Source organism: Sycon ciliatum, chromosome 1 (genome assembly GCF_964019385.1).
Source record: "Sycon ciliatum chromosome 1, ocSycCili1.1, whole genome shotgun sequence".
Lineage (NCBI taxonomy): Eukaryota > Metazoa > Porifera > Calcarea > Leucosolenida > Sycettidae > Sycon > Sycon ciliatum.
Genome location: NC_088643.1, coordinates 52,304,951 through 52,325,063, shown reverse-complemented (window position 1 = coordinate 52,325,063; position 20,113 = coordinate 52,304,951). Strand labels below are relative to the sequence as shown.

General features: G+C 48.2%; 2 protein-coding genes and 1 long non-coding RNA gene across 3 annotated transcripts in view; 1 reads left to right on the top strand and 2 right to left on the bottom strand.

Annotated features, from left to right (window-relative positions):
- Nucleotides 1-1,401, bottom strand: part of LOC135805356 (uncharacterized) — a 2,180-nt gene extending 779 nt beyond the window's left edge. The window contains exon 1 of the mRNA XM_065319384.1: nucleotides 36-1,401. Within this exon, the coding sequence (XP_065175456.1) occupies nucleotides 36-1,401 (1,366 nt within the window). The remainder of the gene's footprint in view (nucleotides 1-35) is intronic.
- Nucleotides 1,402-6,541: 5,140 nt separating this feature from the next.
- On the top strand, nucleotides 6,542-8,342 carry LOC135830991 (uncharacterized). Its single transcript, XR_010556136.1, has 3 exons — nucleotides 6,542-6,821; nucleotides 6,914-7,074; nucleotides 7,872-8,342. It is a non-coding gene; the product is annotated as an uncharacterized LOC135830991 (long non-coding RNA).
- Nucleotides 8,343-15,563: 7,221 nt separating this feature from the next.
- On the bottom strand, nucleotides 15,564-17,661 carry LOC135830990 (zinc finger protein 629-like). The gene has a single exon (XM_065343234.1). It carries the CDS (start codon nucleotides 17,071-17,073, stop codon nucleotides 16,126-16,128), a length of 948 nt encoding a protein of 315 aa, XP_065199306.1. The 5' UTR covers nucleotides 17,074-17,661; the 3' UTR covers nucleotides 15,564-16,125.
- Between the last annotated feature and the right edge of the window lie 2,452 nt (nucleotides 17,662-20,113).

Sequence of the window (20,113 nt, the reverse complement as noted above, 5' to 3'; positions counted from 1 at the left end):
TCGGGCAGGGATGTTGTCCGGACCGGACGCCTTGCCAACGTCGAGCTGGTTCAGGAGGCGTTTCACTGTTTGCAGGCGGAAGTGGATTCGGCTAAGTGGGGTGACCCCGGGTTGGCGAACATGAGGGAGATCCCCCGGGCCCAAGTCATCATCTCCAAGGCTACATTTATTGGCGAAGTAGCGACCAAGGCAGTTCGCTTTGGCAGCATTCATACGGAGTTGGTGACCAGCGTCATCTACCAAGCATGGTATAGACGAGCCATGACTGGCGCCAGCAGCAGATTTGAGCACCGACCACCATTGCTTGTCTTTCAGGCCTCCGCGTGACAGTTTCCGACGAACTCTCAGTTCCCAGGATGTGCGAGCTCGCACATTCGCGAGGATAGCATCTTCTACTGAGCGCATGAAGCAAGCCTTGTGGGCTTCGCTGAAAATATTGTGTCTCCAGGCCTTCCATGCCTTGTCTTTAGTGTTCAATGCTGTGGTGCACTCAGGAGTCCACCATTTGGGGTCTGCTGGGCGGGTAACAAGCTGCTTGGCGGGGATAAATTTCTGCATGCCACTGGAGATGACGTCACTTAGCTTCCTGCAGGACTCTTCAGGGTCGTCAGTCACAATGGTGGACCAGTCAGTAGTGCGATAGAAGGCCCGCAGGCGCCCCCAGTCTGCCTGATTGTAGCGCCAGACAGTCCTGGAGGTAGCTTGCTCAGCATCAGGGGTGAGGTAAAAGTCGGCAAGAACAACCCCATGGTCAGAGCGACCAAGTGGCGCTTTGACAGTGGTGTCGATAGGAACGGGCATGTTGGAGAGGATGAGGTCCAGGGTGTTCAGACCCCTAGTCGGCTGCAAGACATGCTGGTGGAGTTGATGCTCAGCACACAATTCTTCTAAGGCCTCTCCAGCTACAGTTGTTTTGCTGCTGCAGAGCCAAGTCTCGTGATGGACATTAAAATCCCCAGCTAGCACTATGTGAGTGCCGTGAGTGCGGGCCACGTCTAGTGCAGGTCCAAGATACTCAATCAGACAGGTGTCGTTGTCCGCACAGGATCCAGGCCGATACAAGGCACCGATAACAACAGATTGTTGCGTGGAAAGACTCACGGCGAGCCAGAGGACTTCGTGGTCATCAGTGGGAATCTGGTCGAGGTGCACTACTGGGAGGCCGGACTTCACCCATACGGCAATGCCGCCACCAAATGCATCCCGGTCACGTCGGATGGGAGGCGAGTATCCTGGAAATATTGTCTCAGAGGCTACGGTCTGGGCCGAGAACTTCGTTTCTGTGATAACCGCTATGTCGACGTTATCGTTGAGCAGTGCATGCTGCAGCTCTCCCAGCTTGTTGGTGAGGCCAAATGCATTGGTCACCAGCCAGCGGAGCGGCGGAGCTCCACTGATCATTGCGGGGTGCCAGCAGATGCCGTGCTGTCGCTGTCAGCGCTGTCAGCACCATCCAGTGTAGGGTCACCTCTCGCAGCGCCGGCAGGGTGTTGTCGATTGGGCTTCGGGCGGTCTCGGTACTCCCATGGCCGGGCGTATAGAGGCCTTGGCCAGAAGTCCGGAGTTGTCACGAGGCTCAGGTCTGTGGCATCTATACAAATCCTAGCTGACACCTTTCCCGTCTGCGTTGTGTGGATGCTGCTGTTGTGAACACTGGCCGTTGATCCCACTGCCTCAGCGCGCCGCTTCACGAAAGTTTTGATGCTCTCTTCAGAGCAGTTTGTACCTAGGTTGCCCACAAAGATTACTGTTTTCTTGGCCCTGGGGGGTTCCTGTGCAACTAATTGCCAGCTGTCGTCAGCAATGATGTCCAGGGTCTGGGGCTCGTTGTCGTCGTCCTCCAGCTCCAAGTTGCGCTGGCCAGCATGCTGCACGTCGCCCTCATCAGTCGTGGCCTGCGTGGCATCCTGGGACTGGTCCCGCGTGGCATCCTGGGCCTGGCCCTTGCGCGTACGGGTACGCCGTCGACTCTGCGGAGTACGAGTTCTCTGGGGTTCGTCAGCTGTGGCAGGCCGAGGAGAAGCAATGGCGGACTCCCTGAGGGCGACAACCTCCTCGTTCAGCCCTGCAATTTGCCTCGATAAGTCGTCAATTCTGTTATTCAGTCGTTCTTCGCGGTCTGCGGACTCCGTTACCAATGCTGCTAACGTCTTCATCACATCTACTACCGACGACTCGATCCCGGGGAGGGAGCACAACAGCTTTACCTCGGAATCCGCCAGTCCACGAACGGCAGATTTAGTTGGAGGCATGGCGGAGGTGACCCAACGCTATCAGATGCCTACCTAGTTTTCTACTACTACTACAAACTAATACCTAAATCCTAATGTTTGAAACCAGGCCGGCCTGATGCCGGTGTTCCTGGCGAGAAACTGTGGGACCCTCAGAGCGCGTGATGTGGTGGTATTACATGCAACCTGGGAATATGTGGCGGCTTGTGATGTTGTTGTCGTTGTTGTTGTTGTAGGCCCCTTGCTAGTGACGGTGATAGCAACACATCACTACCACGCGATGGCGCAAACACATCATGAAGTAATCCTGCATTTACATCGGGGCTCATGGTGGTTGAGACTTTTGGCAGGTAGGGAAAGATTGCTGCATCACTCAAGCCGTTAAGTAGGTTGGGGTGAAGGAGTGGTTCCGCTTGACCTGGGTTGAAGGAAAATTGTGTCACTGAGTAATCAGGTCCTTTCATTGACGGCTGCTGCCCGAGGCAGGTGTTCTGTGAAAGTGGCTCACTGACGTCGTGATGACTTGGTGGCATTTCCGGTAAACTGGAAACATGGTGTGACTGGATATGTCGTTGTCCTTGGCTTGGCACTGCCATCGCATTCATGTCATCCAAATGCGCAAACACATCATGATGGAATCCTATATTTGCAAATGAGCCCATGCTGGTATTGACTTGTTGCAGGACCGAATAGAGGTCTGCATCACTCAAGCTGTTGGGATTGTGCTGGTTATCCGGCATTAGGCTATGCGGAAGGATCGGTGGCGCCTGACCTTGGTTGAAGGAAAATGTTGTCGCTGTGGTTTCAGGTTCTTTCATTGACGGCTCCTGGCCAAGTACGTTACTCCATGGTAGTGACTGGCTGAGGTCGTGTGGATTTGGTAGCATATCAAGTGGGTTGGGAATATGTGGCGGCCGGAGACGTTGTCGTCCTCGCTGTAAGGCCATTCCTGGGGCTGGTGCTGCCATCAACTTTCTACCACTGAAAGGCGCAAACACATCATGATGTACGAGACGTGTGTTCGCATGGGAGCCCATGCCCGTAGAGACTTCTGGCAAGGAGGGATAAAGTACTCCATCAAACCAGTTGTCATAGTGCTGGTGAGCCTTAAACTGAAGATTTGGTGCCGGAGAACTTTGGAGGGAGGAGAATGGTATTTGGTCTCGTGGAACCAAAGCATTGTGAGCGAAGGGGTTTGACGCTACACCACTCTGACTGAGTGGATCAAAGGTGAAATGACTCATCCTGCCTGCTTTGCTATTGTCCGTGGCAAAGCCTTAATTCACAAGTCGACACAGAAACAAAATGTAGAGGTTCTGAACAACGGTCGCAGTGAATAGGCATGAATCTGGGTGGTGGTACGAGTTAATAGGGAGTTGATGGTGATGAGATACGATGTTGAGGTGCAGGTGGGAATGTCTCTCAGTTAGTGGTGCTGGAGTTATGCAGGGTAAGTGCTGCGGATAGATACAGGTGAGAAAGGGTAATTGTTAGGGGTGTAGGTAGTTTAACCATAGGTGTTGGTGTGCGTGCAAGATTGACGTTGCCAATGTGGCAAGTCATGCTCGATAGGGTAGGTGTGTCAGGGTGATGGTGTGCTGGAGTAGTCTGCCATCAGCTGTGAAAGCGGGTGAGATGTGGTAATGTGGGCTAAAATTGAGAGGCTGTGATCTAACGTAGAAGAGAGATTGGCATGCGTAATGCGTGTGTGCATGCACTGGGGGGGGGGGGGGGGGGTAGCCATCATGATAACCATGCTCTTTTAGGTGTCGTTCGGTTGCTTCTTGCCATATTTCACACTGAACGCATCTCCTGTTTTAGAATAGTATATCAGCACTCACATGCATGGTTATCTGCCAATCTGTGCAGTTTTCGACCTGAAGAGTTGAGGTATTACTCTCGACATAACGCTGAGGTCCTGAAAAACGAAAAATGCGTGCAAACATTCGCTCTACGCGAATGAAATGGGATACTTCGCACGGACTGTCGCAACTTTGTACTCGCAACTTGCATTTGTTGCCTTGGTGGTATGACTACGAAGCTGGATTTATGTGGCGACTGGATATTATGTTGTCTTCATCGGTGTAAGACCATTGCTGGCTCTGGTACTGATATCACCTTACTATCACTCAATGACGCCAACACATCATGATGTACGAGTTCTGTATTTACATTGGAGCTCTCGCCCGTGGACACATGTGGCAAGGACAGAAAAGGTACTCCATCACACAAGTTGTCATAGTGCTGAAGATTTGGAGCCGCAGAACTTTGGAGATAGGAGAATGGTGTTGGTGCGCTGGGTTATTGGTCTTGTGGAACCAAAGCGTTGTGAGCGTATTGGTTTGACGCTACACCACTCTGACTGAGTTGATCAAAGGTAAAATGGCTCATCCTGCCTGCGTTGCTATGGCAAAGCCTAAATACACAAGTTGAAACATAAACAAAATGTACAGATAGTTAGTGGTGCTGGAGTTCACGCAGGATAAGAGTGACGGATCGATACATGTGAGAAAGAGTAAATTGTAGGGGTGTACGAGTATAAATTAATCATAGGTGTTGGCGTGCGTAGAAGATAGATCATTCCAAATGCGGCAAGTCATGGTTGATAGAGTAAGGGTGTCAGGTGGATTGTGTGCTAGTCTGCGATCATGTGAAGGTGGGTGAGAAGTGGTGATCTGGGCAAAAACTGAGGGGCTGTGATTGAAAGTATAATGGAGATTTATTAGCGCGTGCATGGCGTGTGTGCATGAACTGGGGCTGTATTGTGTAGTTATTAATGGGGGAGGGGTGGGGATACAATCATAATAATCTCACTGGCTCTTTGAGGTGTCGTTTGCTTGCTTCTCGGCATAATGCACACTGAACCCATCGTGTGTTTTAGGTCAGCACTCACATGCATGGTTATCTGCACGCCTGTGCAGTTTTCTACCTGGAGAGTGGGAGTATATCATATCACTCTATAAATAACGTTAGGTGATGTTAGAGAGGTTCTGAAAATCGAAAATGTGTGCAAAATTTCTCTGTTCGTCATTAAGTGAGAAACTTCGGATGAATGTTCGAAACTTTGTACTCACAACTTGCAGGAAAGGAGAATTGAAAATCCGCACAAAACTTTACTTGGGCCCGTCGCGAAACTTTGTGCGTACTTTCAAATTTTTCATCGTTCGTATTTGGCGCTGATTGGAAAGGCTTCCTGTCTGAAGTCTTTCCATACTGGTACTCGAAGTTTCAGTTTTGTGACACGAGAATGGCAGGAGAATTAGTGTACTGCTGAGTGTACCGCTATACACGTGGTCGACACTTTGTCGACACTTTGTTGATACTTCGTTGACACGTGACTCCGTCAGCGGTCTGCTTTGTGCCAATGCCACTAGGTAAACGTCGATGTCGCGTACGAGAAAGCCATGGCGCGACAGTCGTGCGACGACTTTCCCGTGCGCGAAATAGTTGAGAACTGCAGAAATCGACGAAGACAAACGAGGAGGCCCCTTTCGGTACCCCTGACGGGAAGGAGAACTGCAGAAGTCAACGAAGTCGAACGAGGAGGCCCCTTTCCGTACCCCGTACCGCAAAGTGCCATTGATGAATGTCTTCTGCACCTGGAACGTCCCGAAACGCTGTCGCGTAGGCGGACTGAATGCGCAGGGCAAAAAGAATTGCTGCAAAGACGTCCGCTCTAAAGATCTAGGCCTTTGGAAACATCGTGTGAACTCCTTCCGGCACCCCCGCAAAGTGCCATTGATGATCGATGAATGTCTTCTGCAAGTGGAACGACCCCGTAAACGCTGTCGCGTCGGCGGGCTGAATGCGCAGGACGAAAAATATTGCGGCAGAGACGTCCGTTCTAGGCCTTTGGCGACATGGTGGAACTCCTTCCGGTACCCCTGGACCGCAAAGTGCCATTGATGAATGTCTTCTGCAACTGGAACGGCCCCGTAAGCGCTGTCCCGTCCGCCGACGAAAAATATTGCTGCAAAGACGTCCGCTCTAGGCCTTTGGAGGCATCGTGCTAACTCCTTCCGGTACCCCTGTCCCGAAAAGTGCCATTGAGAAATTAATGAGAATGCACTGACCTGACGCCGTGACGGGGAGGAGAACGGCAGAAGTGGACGCAGACGAACGAGGAGGAATCAGGACGAGCGAGCAATGGCAGGACCGTAAGTAATAGCTCAATGGGGCTGTTAAGTGATGACGTCACAGTTCCTTCGATACGCATAACAACGATCCCGCTGGGGACAAACAAAAGTAGCGTCGTCTCCACCGAACCAGTTGTCAGTGGCAACGTATAGGAATCGTGTACATTTCTTCGTTTCTTCTTTGCTGTTTTCAGTGAGTGTTTTGTTTTCTCTTTGTCCTTTATCTCGACGATGTTGTCGTGCTCATTACCTTACTGAGACGTCTCTTGTGACTGTAGCCAGTGTCACGGAGGATTTTATTGGCGTGACAAGGTAGATCGCCGAGATCGAGCGTGAAAAACGCTCTGCATTAGTAGCTCCTGTAGAATGTTTTCTGGGTTGGCGTATCCATGGTCAACAAAACCAAGGTGCAAGACAGCATGAGAGATCGTGTAAACGATGTGAACTCCAAAAGGTAAGCTCCTGAACAAGTGGAAAGATATGGGTATTTACAAACTCTCTCGTCATCCATCGATTGCCGCTATGCATTGCATTTTGTCTTCACAGATAATCTGGCCAAATTTATTGTAACTAGAGAGTGCGATCGTGCTTAGGGCCCATCCCAATGTCGTCACATGGCTGTGGTGACTAGTCTATATCTGGGAGAATTTTTCCTCGACTGATACGGAGTGCAGTTGGATCGATTATGAGAAATGCGAACATGTGAAGTAAGTAATTAGTTGTGTCGAAGAAATGTGCAATAAAATAAAATTTACTTTACACTCAAACATACACTGTAGATGTACATGTAACATCATGATAATGATTCCATCTTCATTGTCCCGCAACTGGTACATCATACGCACCGAATACATGGTGTGTGTGTGCGCGCGCGCTTGCGCGCGCGCACATGTACATGCACACACTCTCATGCGTGGCCTAGTCGGCCAGATGTACAGACCATGCATTTGCACGAGGTGTCCGTAATGTCATTGGAACGCTGTACTTTATTCCTCTCGCTATCGTATTATCACACCTCTCTCCACTTAGATATACCAGCGCTGCCTCCTATTCTATTATCGTTGTCTGATGATTGGTTCAGCCATGAAACTCTGAGTCACAACGGAATAAATTTGCCAAGGTTTTCATTGTGTGCCTTTGTGTTTATTCCAAAAGAGTATGTCTTGCCCCTGACGAATGGAGTTGTGTCTGTGCTCAGCGGGTATTGGGCTATGACGCAACACGTAATGTCATTGGAACGCTGTACTTTATGACTTTATTCCAAAAGAGTATGTCTTGCCCCTGACGAATGGAGTTGTGTCTGTGCTCAGCGGGTATCGGGCTATGACGCAACACTGCAATCAGCGCTGCAATTAAAAGAGCACTGCATGGATTATTTTGACTAACTTTCTTTGCGTTTACTTGGTTGAGCCCGTGGTTTCATTTCTGTGCTCTGTCATGATTGGCCTCTGGAAATAATCAGAGTGGATGTCATTTTGCCATATATGTGTGCCCTGTGCGACAGGTTCAAGGCTAGATGCACTTCACATTCCGCGGGCGATCTCAGCGTCTGGGACCTGATGAAGTCTTGGTTGGATGATTATTCAAGCCTGATACTGCTCGACACACCAATGTTCATCATGTCTATGTAATTTTTTCAGAGCTGCACTATTTACGTGTTGATGCTTACTTCGGTGTTAGCGTGTTTCCCCGGATTGTTTCTATCATCATGATCGTGTGTTCTTGGGCTGAGCGAGCACATGCACAAGTGTTCCGCTATAACCCTGTGTATCTTTGGTTACACTTTGTTCTGCAATGCATGTACCTTGTAACATGATGTGCTTGCACTGCTTTTTCTGGCCCGCGTATTTCAGGACTATTCAGTGCATTAGACCCAGGTTTGTTTGGTTGCCGGATGATCTCTTGTTGCGTCGCTCTGTATTTGTATTCATCAATTTTTGGGCTTGAGAATTGAGCTATTGTGTGGTTCCCAATATGAAAACATCATGCTGGTGCGCTGTGTTTCGATTATCGACTGTCGGAGCAGTCATGCATTAATTAGCAGAACGGTCAATACTGTAGTCTTTTCACGTGTTTGTCTTTTTTGTGTTTTCGCCGGGGGTATTACACTGTAGCGGTAACGTTGCACACAGAACGGCAGTGTTGCATCACTGGACGACCCTGCCTCTGCATCTGGCTTAATTTCCCCAGGATCTGGTGCAGTTACACCAGACAGCCACTTCCTGTTAACACGCAAACAGCAAAAGAAGAGATCCCGCAAATCAGGAAAAACCATTGTGGAAAATATAGAGTAGATCATACAACATTCAATAATCTGGAGTAATTACAGTGAGACAAACACTTCAAACAGTGCTCTCTCTCTCTCTCTGTCTCTCTCTGTCTCCATCCTTCCAAAAATACCCTATGACAATTCCCTAGAATTATTTTATTTTATATTCTTAGGACATCATTCTGAACATAATAAATTCTTCCATGGGTCTTCAATCACCACGGAGGGCGAAAATATATCTAAGTCATGGAGTTTACGGGAGGTGCGAGCTGTCATGGATATAGAGGCTGAAATTGTGCCAGCGTGAGGGCAGAGACAGAAAGAAGACACTGATTTCTTGAACAACTCATATAATCGAATCCACAAGGGGCGCTCATACTTTGATCCATCAGGACGCGAAACATCTTCAAAGCACTCTCAAACACGGAGTTTTACTGTGGGCAGCCAATTTCACAGCCATCATGAAGGCACTCGACGGCTACAGGAGTTTTGTAGAGGAAAGAACAAGGAGTAAAGAGCGACAACAATCGCTTGAAGAAAAAGCAAAGAAAAACTGCTGTCTCTCCACTCATTTAGATGCTGTTGCCCTTGACATCTGGTTCCATCCAGAGGACGCGACTTTTGTTTGTCCCCAGTGCTCTCCGTCGCTATGCTTATCGAAGGAGCCGTGACGTCACACTTAACAGGCCCATTAGAAATGAGAACTTGACATTCATGGCACTTGCCACTGCATATTTCTTGTCCACTAACAATGTCTTTCCTCTGCCCCTGTGTGCCTACGGCCCTGTTGCTGCACAGGCCCGATGAATCAAATGTCTTCTGCAACTTGAACGGCCCCATAAACTCTGTCGCGTCAGCGGACTGAATGCGCAGGACGAAAAACATTGCTGCGAAGACGTCCCCTCTAGACGACGGTAAGGCATCCCTTGATATGTTGCCAGTGTGTGCCATGGTATCGCGCGATGGTGAATGTGGAATGATGAAGGGTACGGTTAGGTGGGACGGTAGACCTGTTATCTTGCAACACGTTATCAGGTCGACAGCGCATTGTACTCACTCTATTCTTGTAGTTCGTTACGTTTAAGGTGTGTGTGTATATCTTGCCAATAGTTAATGGTGTACAGTCGCACGCAACAGACGCCATGTTCATTTGCAGGGTTTGCAAACTGTACGTGAAGAAAGACATAATGCCGCCATCTTGCGTTCTCAATGACTTGCACCTTGACCCTGTACCCCAGTGCTTGTCGCGACTAAACTCATTCGAAAAATTACTCATTCAAAAAGTGGAACCCTTCCAGACATGTTACAAGCTAGACACAAAGCATGGCAGTCGACCGCATTCAAAGCGAGTGAGGTGCCAAGAACAAAACACTCCACCTTCCATTGCCAATTGACGGCAACCCGCGTCTCATGCATGACTTGTGTGCTGACAATACAAACATCATAGTGAACTGTGTACCAACCAGTGCGAAGATTGTCTGGAAGCACCTTGTCAGGCCAATGGTTGTCGTCGCAGCCTTGCAGTGGTTATCTGAGGAGGCAAGACGAAAGATTCATGAATTGCTTGCACATTTGTACCAGTTGTATCGCTATGCGAGTGCCATGGTGACAAACACATTCTTATTGAGCTTTGAGACACATGTCAGCAGGGCGTTGTTGCATAACTGACCTCTTGCAGTCATTCCGTGAATGATAATTTGCGCGAGTTTGCATCGCACGCAGCATCGCAGATCGTGTCGAATTACGCATCACACTGCAAAATTGCTCCTCTGCATGCAAGTGGATTTTATTGCACTTCTCAGTTTGGGAAATGCTCGAATATGATAATTCTACGTGTGAGTGCACTAGCCCTGAACATACATGTACATTTGTAGGTGACCAGTTTGTGGTGTCTCATAGCCTACCTCACGACCTTCTGCTTTCTTTCTCCATCACTTGTATCTTGCAGGTATATCATCCTGTGACGACCAAATTGAAGTCTGAATTTGAAGTGTGAAGATGCTTCAGCAACCACATCGTACTTTTCCGTTGCCTTCATTGTGCTTCTACTGTGCAGGTGTGTAACTTGTGGGGCATACTTGTGATGACATATTGTGCTGGCGACACAGTCAGATTTTGTCCATGCGTGTAACGTACACCTGCATGTTATGCATTGAAGCGGATCTGCCACTTACGATCCTGGGACGAGTATCAGGTCAGCTTTGTCTTGTGTGGGCTGTACCAGATTGCTGTTCACTTCTCTATCTGTTGGATATGTGACTTTCTGCAAGTTTCTGGTGTATGGTGACCACTTCTTTGCTTATCACTTTGTATGATATTACATTCTGTATTCGCTGCTTCCATGGCGTGGTCTGCAAACTGCAATCCTTGGGCAAATGTCATGTTTGCTATGTTGTGCTTTGGCCGTCAGCTTGTCTATACGTTGTAGTTGAATTATTTTGTTTCACAACTGACTTCCTGAAGTATGGTGGCCACTGCTTTGCATGGCATTATACATGAAGAATTTCCTGTTTGTGTCGTGTGCATGTGCGTATGTGTGCGTGGCCGCGTGCGTGGCCACGTGCGTGGGCCGTGTGCACCCGCGTGTTTGTGTATCTGTGTGCGGGGTAGCGAGGTGGTATGTATCAGTGTGTTATTGCAGTCTCATGGCTACATACAGTACATCGCACGCGTGCTCATCATGTTTACTTTCGGGGTTGGGGTGGGGAGGGAACGGAAAAAGAACTGAAATTATCCATATAAAAACCGCTCTGTGAGCGGTTCTGAAAACCCTTTACTGGTGCTGCCCCGTCGTAAAAGTAAGAAATTAGAACTGGAGCATTGTCCCCCCAAATGCGAACAGATCCACCTAAATCGCGAATGACAGGACCCAAACGCACCAGAAGCACGAGGTTCCTAGCTGTGGATGCAGATGGGGACGTTGGTCCAGACCATAGGCCATGGTCGTCGATAATTGTACGTGTACTAGCAATACACTGCCACTGATACAATGTGCAATGTACTGCACTATAGTAGTGGTGGTGTTACCCTATGAAATTGCTGTAATCCTCTGGCCTCCGGACCTCGTGCTACTGGTGCGTTCGGGTCCCGTCATTCGCGATTTGTGGATCTGTTCGCATTTGGGGGGACAATGCTCCAGTTCTAATTTCTTACTTTTACGACGGGGCAGCACCAGTAAAGGGTTTTCAGAACCGCTCACAGAGCGGTTTGTATAATTATGGATATTTATTTGGCGCTGAGATATCCCGTGCTTATTTGCTGGCGCTGAAGTATAAAGCGCTGAATTATGTGACGGTGTAAAATTCGGCACCTTCATTGTTCATGTAGGTTCACGGCGTGTTTTTTAATTTTTTTCCCTAATTTTTATAGAAGTGCACATGGCTACTGAGAATGAAAGAGAAAACAACAACAACAACGACGACGACGACGACCATGACGACGACCACGACGGCAACAACAACAACAACAAAGCCAAAACCAGCAAGAGAACATGGATCCGACATTGCTGGCCCTCATGCGGCAAGATTGCTGAGGGTTGTCTGTAAGGATACTGTCTTCTCCAGGAGGTTGTACTTTGGTCTGATCAGACTGTACAGGGTATACTGTCATCGGCGAGAGAGCTGAGCGTTACACCATGCGAGAGCCATTGGTCAATGTCGGCGGCAAATAATATGAAGAGTGTAGGGCCAAGCACGCTTCCTTGGGGCTCTCCGGGAGTGATGGGGGTACTTATTGGAGGCGTGGCCTCTAGTTACCACCTTTAGGCAGCGGTTACTCAGGTAGTCGTGTAGCCAATCGTAAACACGGGAACGTGGGTGATACACGTAAAGTTCCTGCAATGCACCCATGTTGGCAATGTTGTGTTTAGTCACACGGAACAAACTAAATCATGAAGCGAAAGGCCTAAACCTGGTCAAAGACGAAGCTTAGAAGCTCATCAAATATTTTAATTTCGTGCTTGGACAACTTCTTCAGCTGAGTACTCTCACAGCTCGCACAATGCGTTCCATTATGATTTTCACGAACGTTCTGGCGGAACGTGGGGGAGCCTCCATACACGGTATGTTGTGAATCAGAAAACGTCTGTACGTGGGTCACTGAGTATCACGTGGTACGCACACGTTAAGTACCCACGGATGACGTGGTACTAAACCTCCCTACTGTTCTATTTCCACAACTTGTGAGAGGTTGTTGGATCGTGGCGTGCGGAAACCGCTTGGAAGTTGCATATCAAAATGGCATGGTCGGGCCTGCCGAGTGCCGAGGGGAGCAAGCACGTTGGTTGATATTGGGGTAGTGAAGTCGGAGAGAACTAAGTCTAACGTATTTTCACCGGGTGTTGGACTGTGTATATGCTGGTCAAGGTGGTGGGTTGCACACAACACTTCCAAGGCTTCCCCAGCGACAGTTGTCTTTTTACTGTGAAGCCAGTCTTAACAACTACCACGGGAGAACAAGAAGACTGAAAAGGCAAGACTGAAAACTCACTAATTGCGTATGCTCATCTCACGTATATAAGCGAGACAAGAAACAGTTTGGGGAATATTATCACACAGAAAAGAAATACAGTTACATGTACACCTGCACCCCCACCTCCCCCATACACACACCTCCCCCTTGATGACATTCCACAAATGAGTTTTGTTGTTGTTTGTTTGTTTACTTTATTTCAATTCGCAAATCCAAACGGGTACATTATTATTATTACTCTCGTATCCGTCCCGAATGGGACTCACGACGGCAGAATTAACTGTGAGCATGTGTGTGTGTGAGAGTGGGACAACGAAATGAAAAAGAAAAGAAGAGTCTTTTAATAAAGGTCCAATTTAAGAAGAGCAGTACTAGACCAAATGGCTGAGCAGATGTTACTCCATTGTTTTCTGTCGCGGGCATAGGTGCCGAGATCACGAAGGCAGCTGGGCTTAAAAATGCAGATAGGTGTGAGGCGGACGTCTCGCTGGAGACTTGTGGTGAGGCAAGAGCGGGGTGCACCTATTCGAAAGGGCTGACTGGTAGCATATATACAGAAAGCAGTGAGAGCAACATTTGCAGGGATGTCACTTGGCTGGCGTAATATATGTCCTAATAGCTTCCACATGTCCCGCTTGGCCATTTCAGATACAGAGCACTGGCCAGTAACAGCATATAAATCTGCATTTGAGACGACATCTGGGTGGGTAATTCCAAAGGTACACCGCAGCTGTTTCCTATGAAACACATCTAGGCGCTTTTCTTGTGCACGGGACAGGCCATGGCAAGCAAGGTTGTAGGTCAAGATTGGTAGAACGAAAGTGTTGTATAAACGAATTTTAATGGGTGTAGAAAGCAGGTTGTGTTTGAACCGTAACTTCAGAGTGTCTCCAAATGCTCCTGCCGCCAAGCCAATACGGCGCGTTACGTCCTCCCCGGAGCCGTACAGTGAGCCGAGTGTCTTCACCTGTCGCCAAGCTTCTTTACCACGAGTTGTGCCGACATTTCTAGATGTTGTAGAGGTGGCATCTCCCAAAGTGGGTTCCAGATAAATACGGGTCCATTCAGTCTTACTGGTATTGACGGCAAGACCCCATTCGGAGAAGACGCCTGCGATGACGGGTAGGGCGCTGGTAAGGAATGATTTTGATGTGGAGATGAAGTCTACGTCATCGGCGTAAGCTGTTTCTTCAGGTAGAATGTTGTCTGCTGATGGTCGGGCTGGCTGTCGGTCACGTACCATTCGTAGGGCTGCTTCAAATCAACCGTGAACAGTACCGGTGACAATCCATCGCCCTGGGGGACCCCCCGAGCTGTCTCAAAAGGTGCGGACTGTGCTTCGTTCACGCGAACTGTCAGCGCTGTGCCAGACAGCAGGTACCTAACCAGTCGTAAACCGTCCGCGTCTCCAATTTTCTCTTGCTCCATGACATCCAGCAGCTTTGTGCGGTTTATTGTGTCAAAAGCCTTGCTCAGGTCCAACCCTAGCACGTAGATAGTGGTGTTGAAGCGTTCAACAATTGATGCCAGGATCCGTTTGCAAAACACAATGTCTGCGGTTGATCTGTTCTGACGGAACCCGGCTTGCGATGGAGATATATATCGCTCTACGTCAGCTCTGATCCGGCTAAGTGTGATGAGAGACAAGATTTTTCTGGCAGTAGTCAGCAATGTTATCGGACGCAAATTCTTCATGGGGCCTTTGGGTTTACCTGGCTTAGGCAGAGCGATTAGTACACCATCTCCAAGGGACGCTTGGCTCTGCTGAGTGAATACATCGTTGAAAATGCTGCTCAAGCATTCCGCAAGTGCAGGGCCTCCGTACTTGACCAGCTCGGCCGATATGTCATCAGGCCCGCAGGAGCGTTGGTTCTTTAGACGACTCATTGCGCTCGCTACCTCTGCTGTGGAAATCGGTTTATTGAGGGGTTTCGGTGTTCCTGTAAATGGCGTAACCGCTGGCTCTGCAGCAGTAGGAGAGAATTTCCCAGTGTAATGTTCAGCTATTCTATCCGCTTGCTCTCCTGGCCCAAGGACAGCCTTGCCGTTGTTGCCTACAATGGTTAAATCTTGTGGGCACTTTGGTTTCAGCAGTTTTATCCCTGCAAACATCATTGGCCCGTTCTTGAGCGACTCCACTTCTCTGATGTGGCTCTCTAGATGCTGTAACGCCAGCTGTCGAGACAGGATTCGGATTTCCTTCTGCACTCTGTTACGCTGCACTCGCAGCTCATTTCTTCTATTCATGTTTGGTGTGCTATTAAGATCCATACGCAGCTTCCTCTGCAATTCTGAGAGTTTGTCTACCTCATCCGTAGCGTAGGGTAGCTTGCTTCTGCTCGGTGTGTATCCGACTACTCCAGTTGCCACCTTGCGGGTACATGGAATAAACGGTAGATGGAATAAACGAATACCGCGTTCCACATACACAACGGCCACATGTTGTTGGTTTGACGGCATGAAACTAGCAACATGTGTGAACTCTAACAAGGTTTCTCTAATACTAGTATTGTACTAGTATTGGATTATATAACAACCACATGTAGCAAAAGGAACCGCAGCACTAAAAGAAAAAAGCCACAAACGAACAATCGGACATTGTAGCAAAACAAGTCAAAACTCGACAAAACCAAAAATGCCACTACAAACTATACGCGAGACAAGAGACACAGGAAATTTCATCATTCAGAAAACCAACACATCGTTCTACAACAATAATACCCTGTACATAATATACTGTTTTGCAAAATATAAATCAAAGACGTGACTGTGTTGATAGCGGAGGGTGTTAGGATGGGTGCAGCAGCAAATGCAGTTTAGGCCAGGATACTACTTGTACACACACACACTTGTCAGATCATTCTATTGCTCAAATTCCACACAGTGCACGCCAACACAGAAAGCATGTTTACAAAAACGTACACCCCTATAACCGCATTTCCTGGCGCTGTTATCTTCTGATTTGGTGCTCCTGCCGACATTGTCGTGTTTGAACTGGAGATGCTGGAGCAGTGTCTGTTTAGTTGCATCCAATGGCACGTTTGGCTTGCTTCTCGATATTCGCCTTGTGGGTACGCACATGGCGGTTGCGATGGCCGGACTGTGAGAATGCCTGTTCGCAGCCCGGGATTGTGCACATATATGGTTTGTAACCTGTGTGTGTTCTCCTGTGAATATTTAGATAATACTTCATCTTGAAGGTTTTTCCACACTCTCTGCAAGGATATGGCCTCTCGCCAGTGTGCACCGATATGTGTCTTTTGAATTCCGACGGATACGAGAAACTCTTATTGCATTCCGGGCAGACTAGTTTGTCTTTGGCAGATTTTGCAGGTTCTTTAGTCGACGGCTGCTGTCCAAGTAAGTTACTCTGTGGCAGCGGCTCGACGAGGTCGTGTTGATGTGGTGGCATTACATGCAACCTGGGAATAAGTGGCGGCTTGTGATGTTGTTGTCGTTGTTGTTGTTGTTGTAGGCCCCTTGCTAGTGATGGTGATAGCATCACATCACTACCACGCAATAGCGCAAACACATCATGATGTGATCCTGTATTTACATCGGAGGGCATAGCGGTAGAGACCTTTGGCAGGTAGGGAAAGATTGCTGCATCACTCAAGCTATTGGGTAGGTTAGGCTGAAGGAGTGGTTCCGCTTGACCTAGGTTTAAGGAGAATGGTGTCGCTGAGTTATCAGGTTCTTTCATTGACAGCTGCTGCCCGAGGCAGGTGTTCTGTGGAAGTGGCTCACTGAGGTCGTGACAACGACTTGGTGGCATTTCCGGTAAACTTGGAATATATTGTCGTCCTTGCCTTGACACGACCATCGCATTCGTGTCACCAGTAGGCGCAAACACATCATGAGGGAATCCTATATTTCCAAATGAGCTGACGCCTTTAGAAACTTGTGGCGGGAACGGAAAGAGTGCTGCATCACTCAAGCTATTGGAAGTATGCTGGTTATCCGGCATTAGGCTATGCGGAGGATCGGTGCCGTCTGACCTTGGTGGAAGGAGAATGTTGTCGCTGGATTTTCAGGTTCTTTCAATGACGGCTGCTTTCCGAATACTTTACTCTGTGGTAGTGACTGGCTGAGGTCGTGTGGGCTTGGTAGCAAGTCAAGTAAGCCAGGAATATTTGGCGGCTGGAGATGCTGTCGTCTTGGCTGTAAGGCCATTGCTGGCGCTGGTGCTGCCATCAACTTACTATCACCCAAAGGCGCAAACGCATCATGATGTACGAGTCGTGTGTTCACATTGGAGCCCATGCCCGTAGAGACTTCTGGCAAGGGGGGAAACATTACTCCATCAAACAAGTTTCCATAGTGCTGGTGATCCTGAAGCTGAAGATTTGGTGCCGCCAAATTTTGTAGGTAGGAGAATGGTGTCGATCCGCTGCGTGATTGGTCTTGTGGAACCAAAGCGTCGTGAGCGTAGGGGTTTGACGCTACACCACTGTGACCGAGTTGATCAAAGGTAAACTGGCTCATCCTGCTTGCGTTGCTATTGTCCATGGCAAAGACTAAAATTCACAAGTTGAAACAGAAACAAAATGCAGAGGTTTTGAACAACGGCTGCAGTGAATATGCACGAATCTGGGTGGTGGTAGGAGTTAATAGGGAGCTGATGGTGATGAGATACGATAGTGAGGTGCAGGTGGGAATGTCTCTCAGTTAGTGGTTCTGGAGTTATGCAATGTTAGTGCTGCGGGTCGATACAGGTGAGAAAGGGGAAATTGTTATGGGTGTAGGTGTGTAGTCTAACCATAGGTGTTGGTGTGCGTGGAAGATAGACGTTGCAAATGTGGCAAGTCATGCTCGATAGGATATGTGTGTCAGGGTGATGGTGTGCTGTATTAGTCTGACCATCAGCTGAAGGTGGGTGAGAAGTGGTAATCTGGGCTAATATTGAGAGGCTGTGATTGAAAGTAGTATAGAGATTGGCGTGTGCAATGCGCGTGTGAATGTACTGGAGGGGAAGGGGTAGCCATCATGATAATCATACTCTTTGAGGTGTCGTTCGCTTTCTTCTTGCCATAATTAACACTGAACACATCTCCTGTTCTAGGCTAAGTCAGCACTCAGATGCATGGCTATCTGCCAATCTGTGCAGTTTTCTACCTGAAGAGTTGAGGTATTTCTCTCGACTCTCAGCTTCAAAATAGCACTGATAGTGCTTGAATTCCGCTTCGGAAAAATGGAAATAGAGGTATAGATTACTTATGTTGCAGATTGCTATCAGCATACATGTATTTGCAGCATACCGTATTATCTCTCATATAAGCACGGTCCTTTATTTTTTCAATGTACCTCTGCCCAGTGCTATTAATGGAGACGTTCCTTTATTGGAGACTGTTCCATTATTATTTCAACCTCATTTCAGAGGCATGTTGCCATGCCAAATTCATCTCAAGACACACACATTTCAGGGTTTTTTCGCCGGTACAGATAATGAATTTATTTATTTATTTATTTCACCTTCCCGTGGCCAGAGAATATAGGCCAATATGGAGGGAGGGGGGCGGTAGCCAGCCATGGCAGTAAACAAAAACAAAGCAAAAATAAATAAATATTACACATTACTGGAGGCAAAGAGAAACAAATGTGGATGAAGAATTAGCAGTTATTAGAACACGAGCTTCATGTTGGCCTTGAAATCCTTTAGCGTACAAGACGATTTTACTGATAGAGGCAGGGCCAGCCAGAGAGAATAGGCAGCAAAAAACGGAGATCTGGTATAAGCTGAGGTTCGGGCTTTAGGCTGCAACCACACTACGTACAAAATCAAGTACGCGTTTGCGTTCAGCTTTTAGATAACGCAAAGTCGCAACCACACTGCCATTTCATGCGCAAGGAATCCTTGCGTTTTGTCTACATTTCTGGGTCCCAGAAAAAATAGCGCTGTGAAAATGTATTGTACTACATGTGTGTGTGTAGTAGTTTGAAAAAGAGTCGCGAGCGCCTTGACATACACGTTCCGAGGCCTCGGTCATCTCCTTCTCTCGGATGGTCCGCTCCAGGCTGTCATCTGGCCCTGCTTCGTCTTCATGGTACGCTGCCCCAAGCTGCATGAGCTTCTCAATTCGAGATTATCAGCGAAATACAATGTAGTTGCGCGGCATCTCGAACTAACAACAGCAGGCAACAGGACTGTCCGGAAATTATACTGAAAGCAAAGCCCTGGCAGATGAAATCTCAAATACTACAAACTGCACTGACAAGGAAGCCGTCTACTACCGACACAGTGCAAGCCTCAACAAGAAACATCTCCCGTATGAAGAGCCGAGCGAAACGCAAGGAAAAGGCGAAAAGTTGCTTTCTACAGGGGTACCCGGTTTGCTGAAACGAAACGCAGTACGTTTTGCGTTTCGTACGCGTTTCCTTGACGACACAAGCAGAAAAGTTGCGTTTACGCAGTTTTGTACCTAGTGTGGGTGCAGCCTTAGGTAAAGTGCAGGGATTGCGCGTAGGACGAGTGGGAAGAAACCAGTTATATTTACGCAAGTGTGGCGGGCTTTGTCAAGACGAATAGAATGAACAACAATACACAGTTTTCGATCCGCTTGACTAGAGATAGGGAAGGTGTTAGTTAAGGAGGCTCCAACCTTCTGCGCTGCGCAGCCGGTCTGGCGCTCTGTTTTTTGTTTTTGCCGATAAGTGCGAAAAGTTGGGAAATTCCCATCTCAACTTACTAAAATTTGAACTCCACGATCGACAGTCTTATCAGAGAATATTGTTTCATTCTTCACCTGTAGTCTTCCCTGGGCCCCATCGAGGTTCCTGTTGTTTTTTCTTCCAATGTGTCAGTGGGTATCTGGGCATGTTTTCAAAAGCATCGCTGGTGTGAGCAAGAAGTTGACTTCACAGCTCGATTTCTCTAGATCCTGAACAATTTTGCTTGACGAAAAAATGACCAAGGAGAACGGAGCCGAGCGTCTCGATGGCTGTGTAACACCAGGGACCAAAACCTACTGTAAGCGCGTTTTGGAGAGAGAGATTGAAGTGGGTGCACA

Bases quoted from the DNA above. Each gene is read 5' to 3' on its own strand.
- LOC135830990 (XM_065343234.1), bottom strand. From the start codon at position 17,073: ATGCCGGATAACCAGCATACTTCCAATAGCTTGAGTGATGCAGCACTC.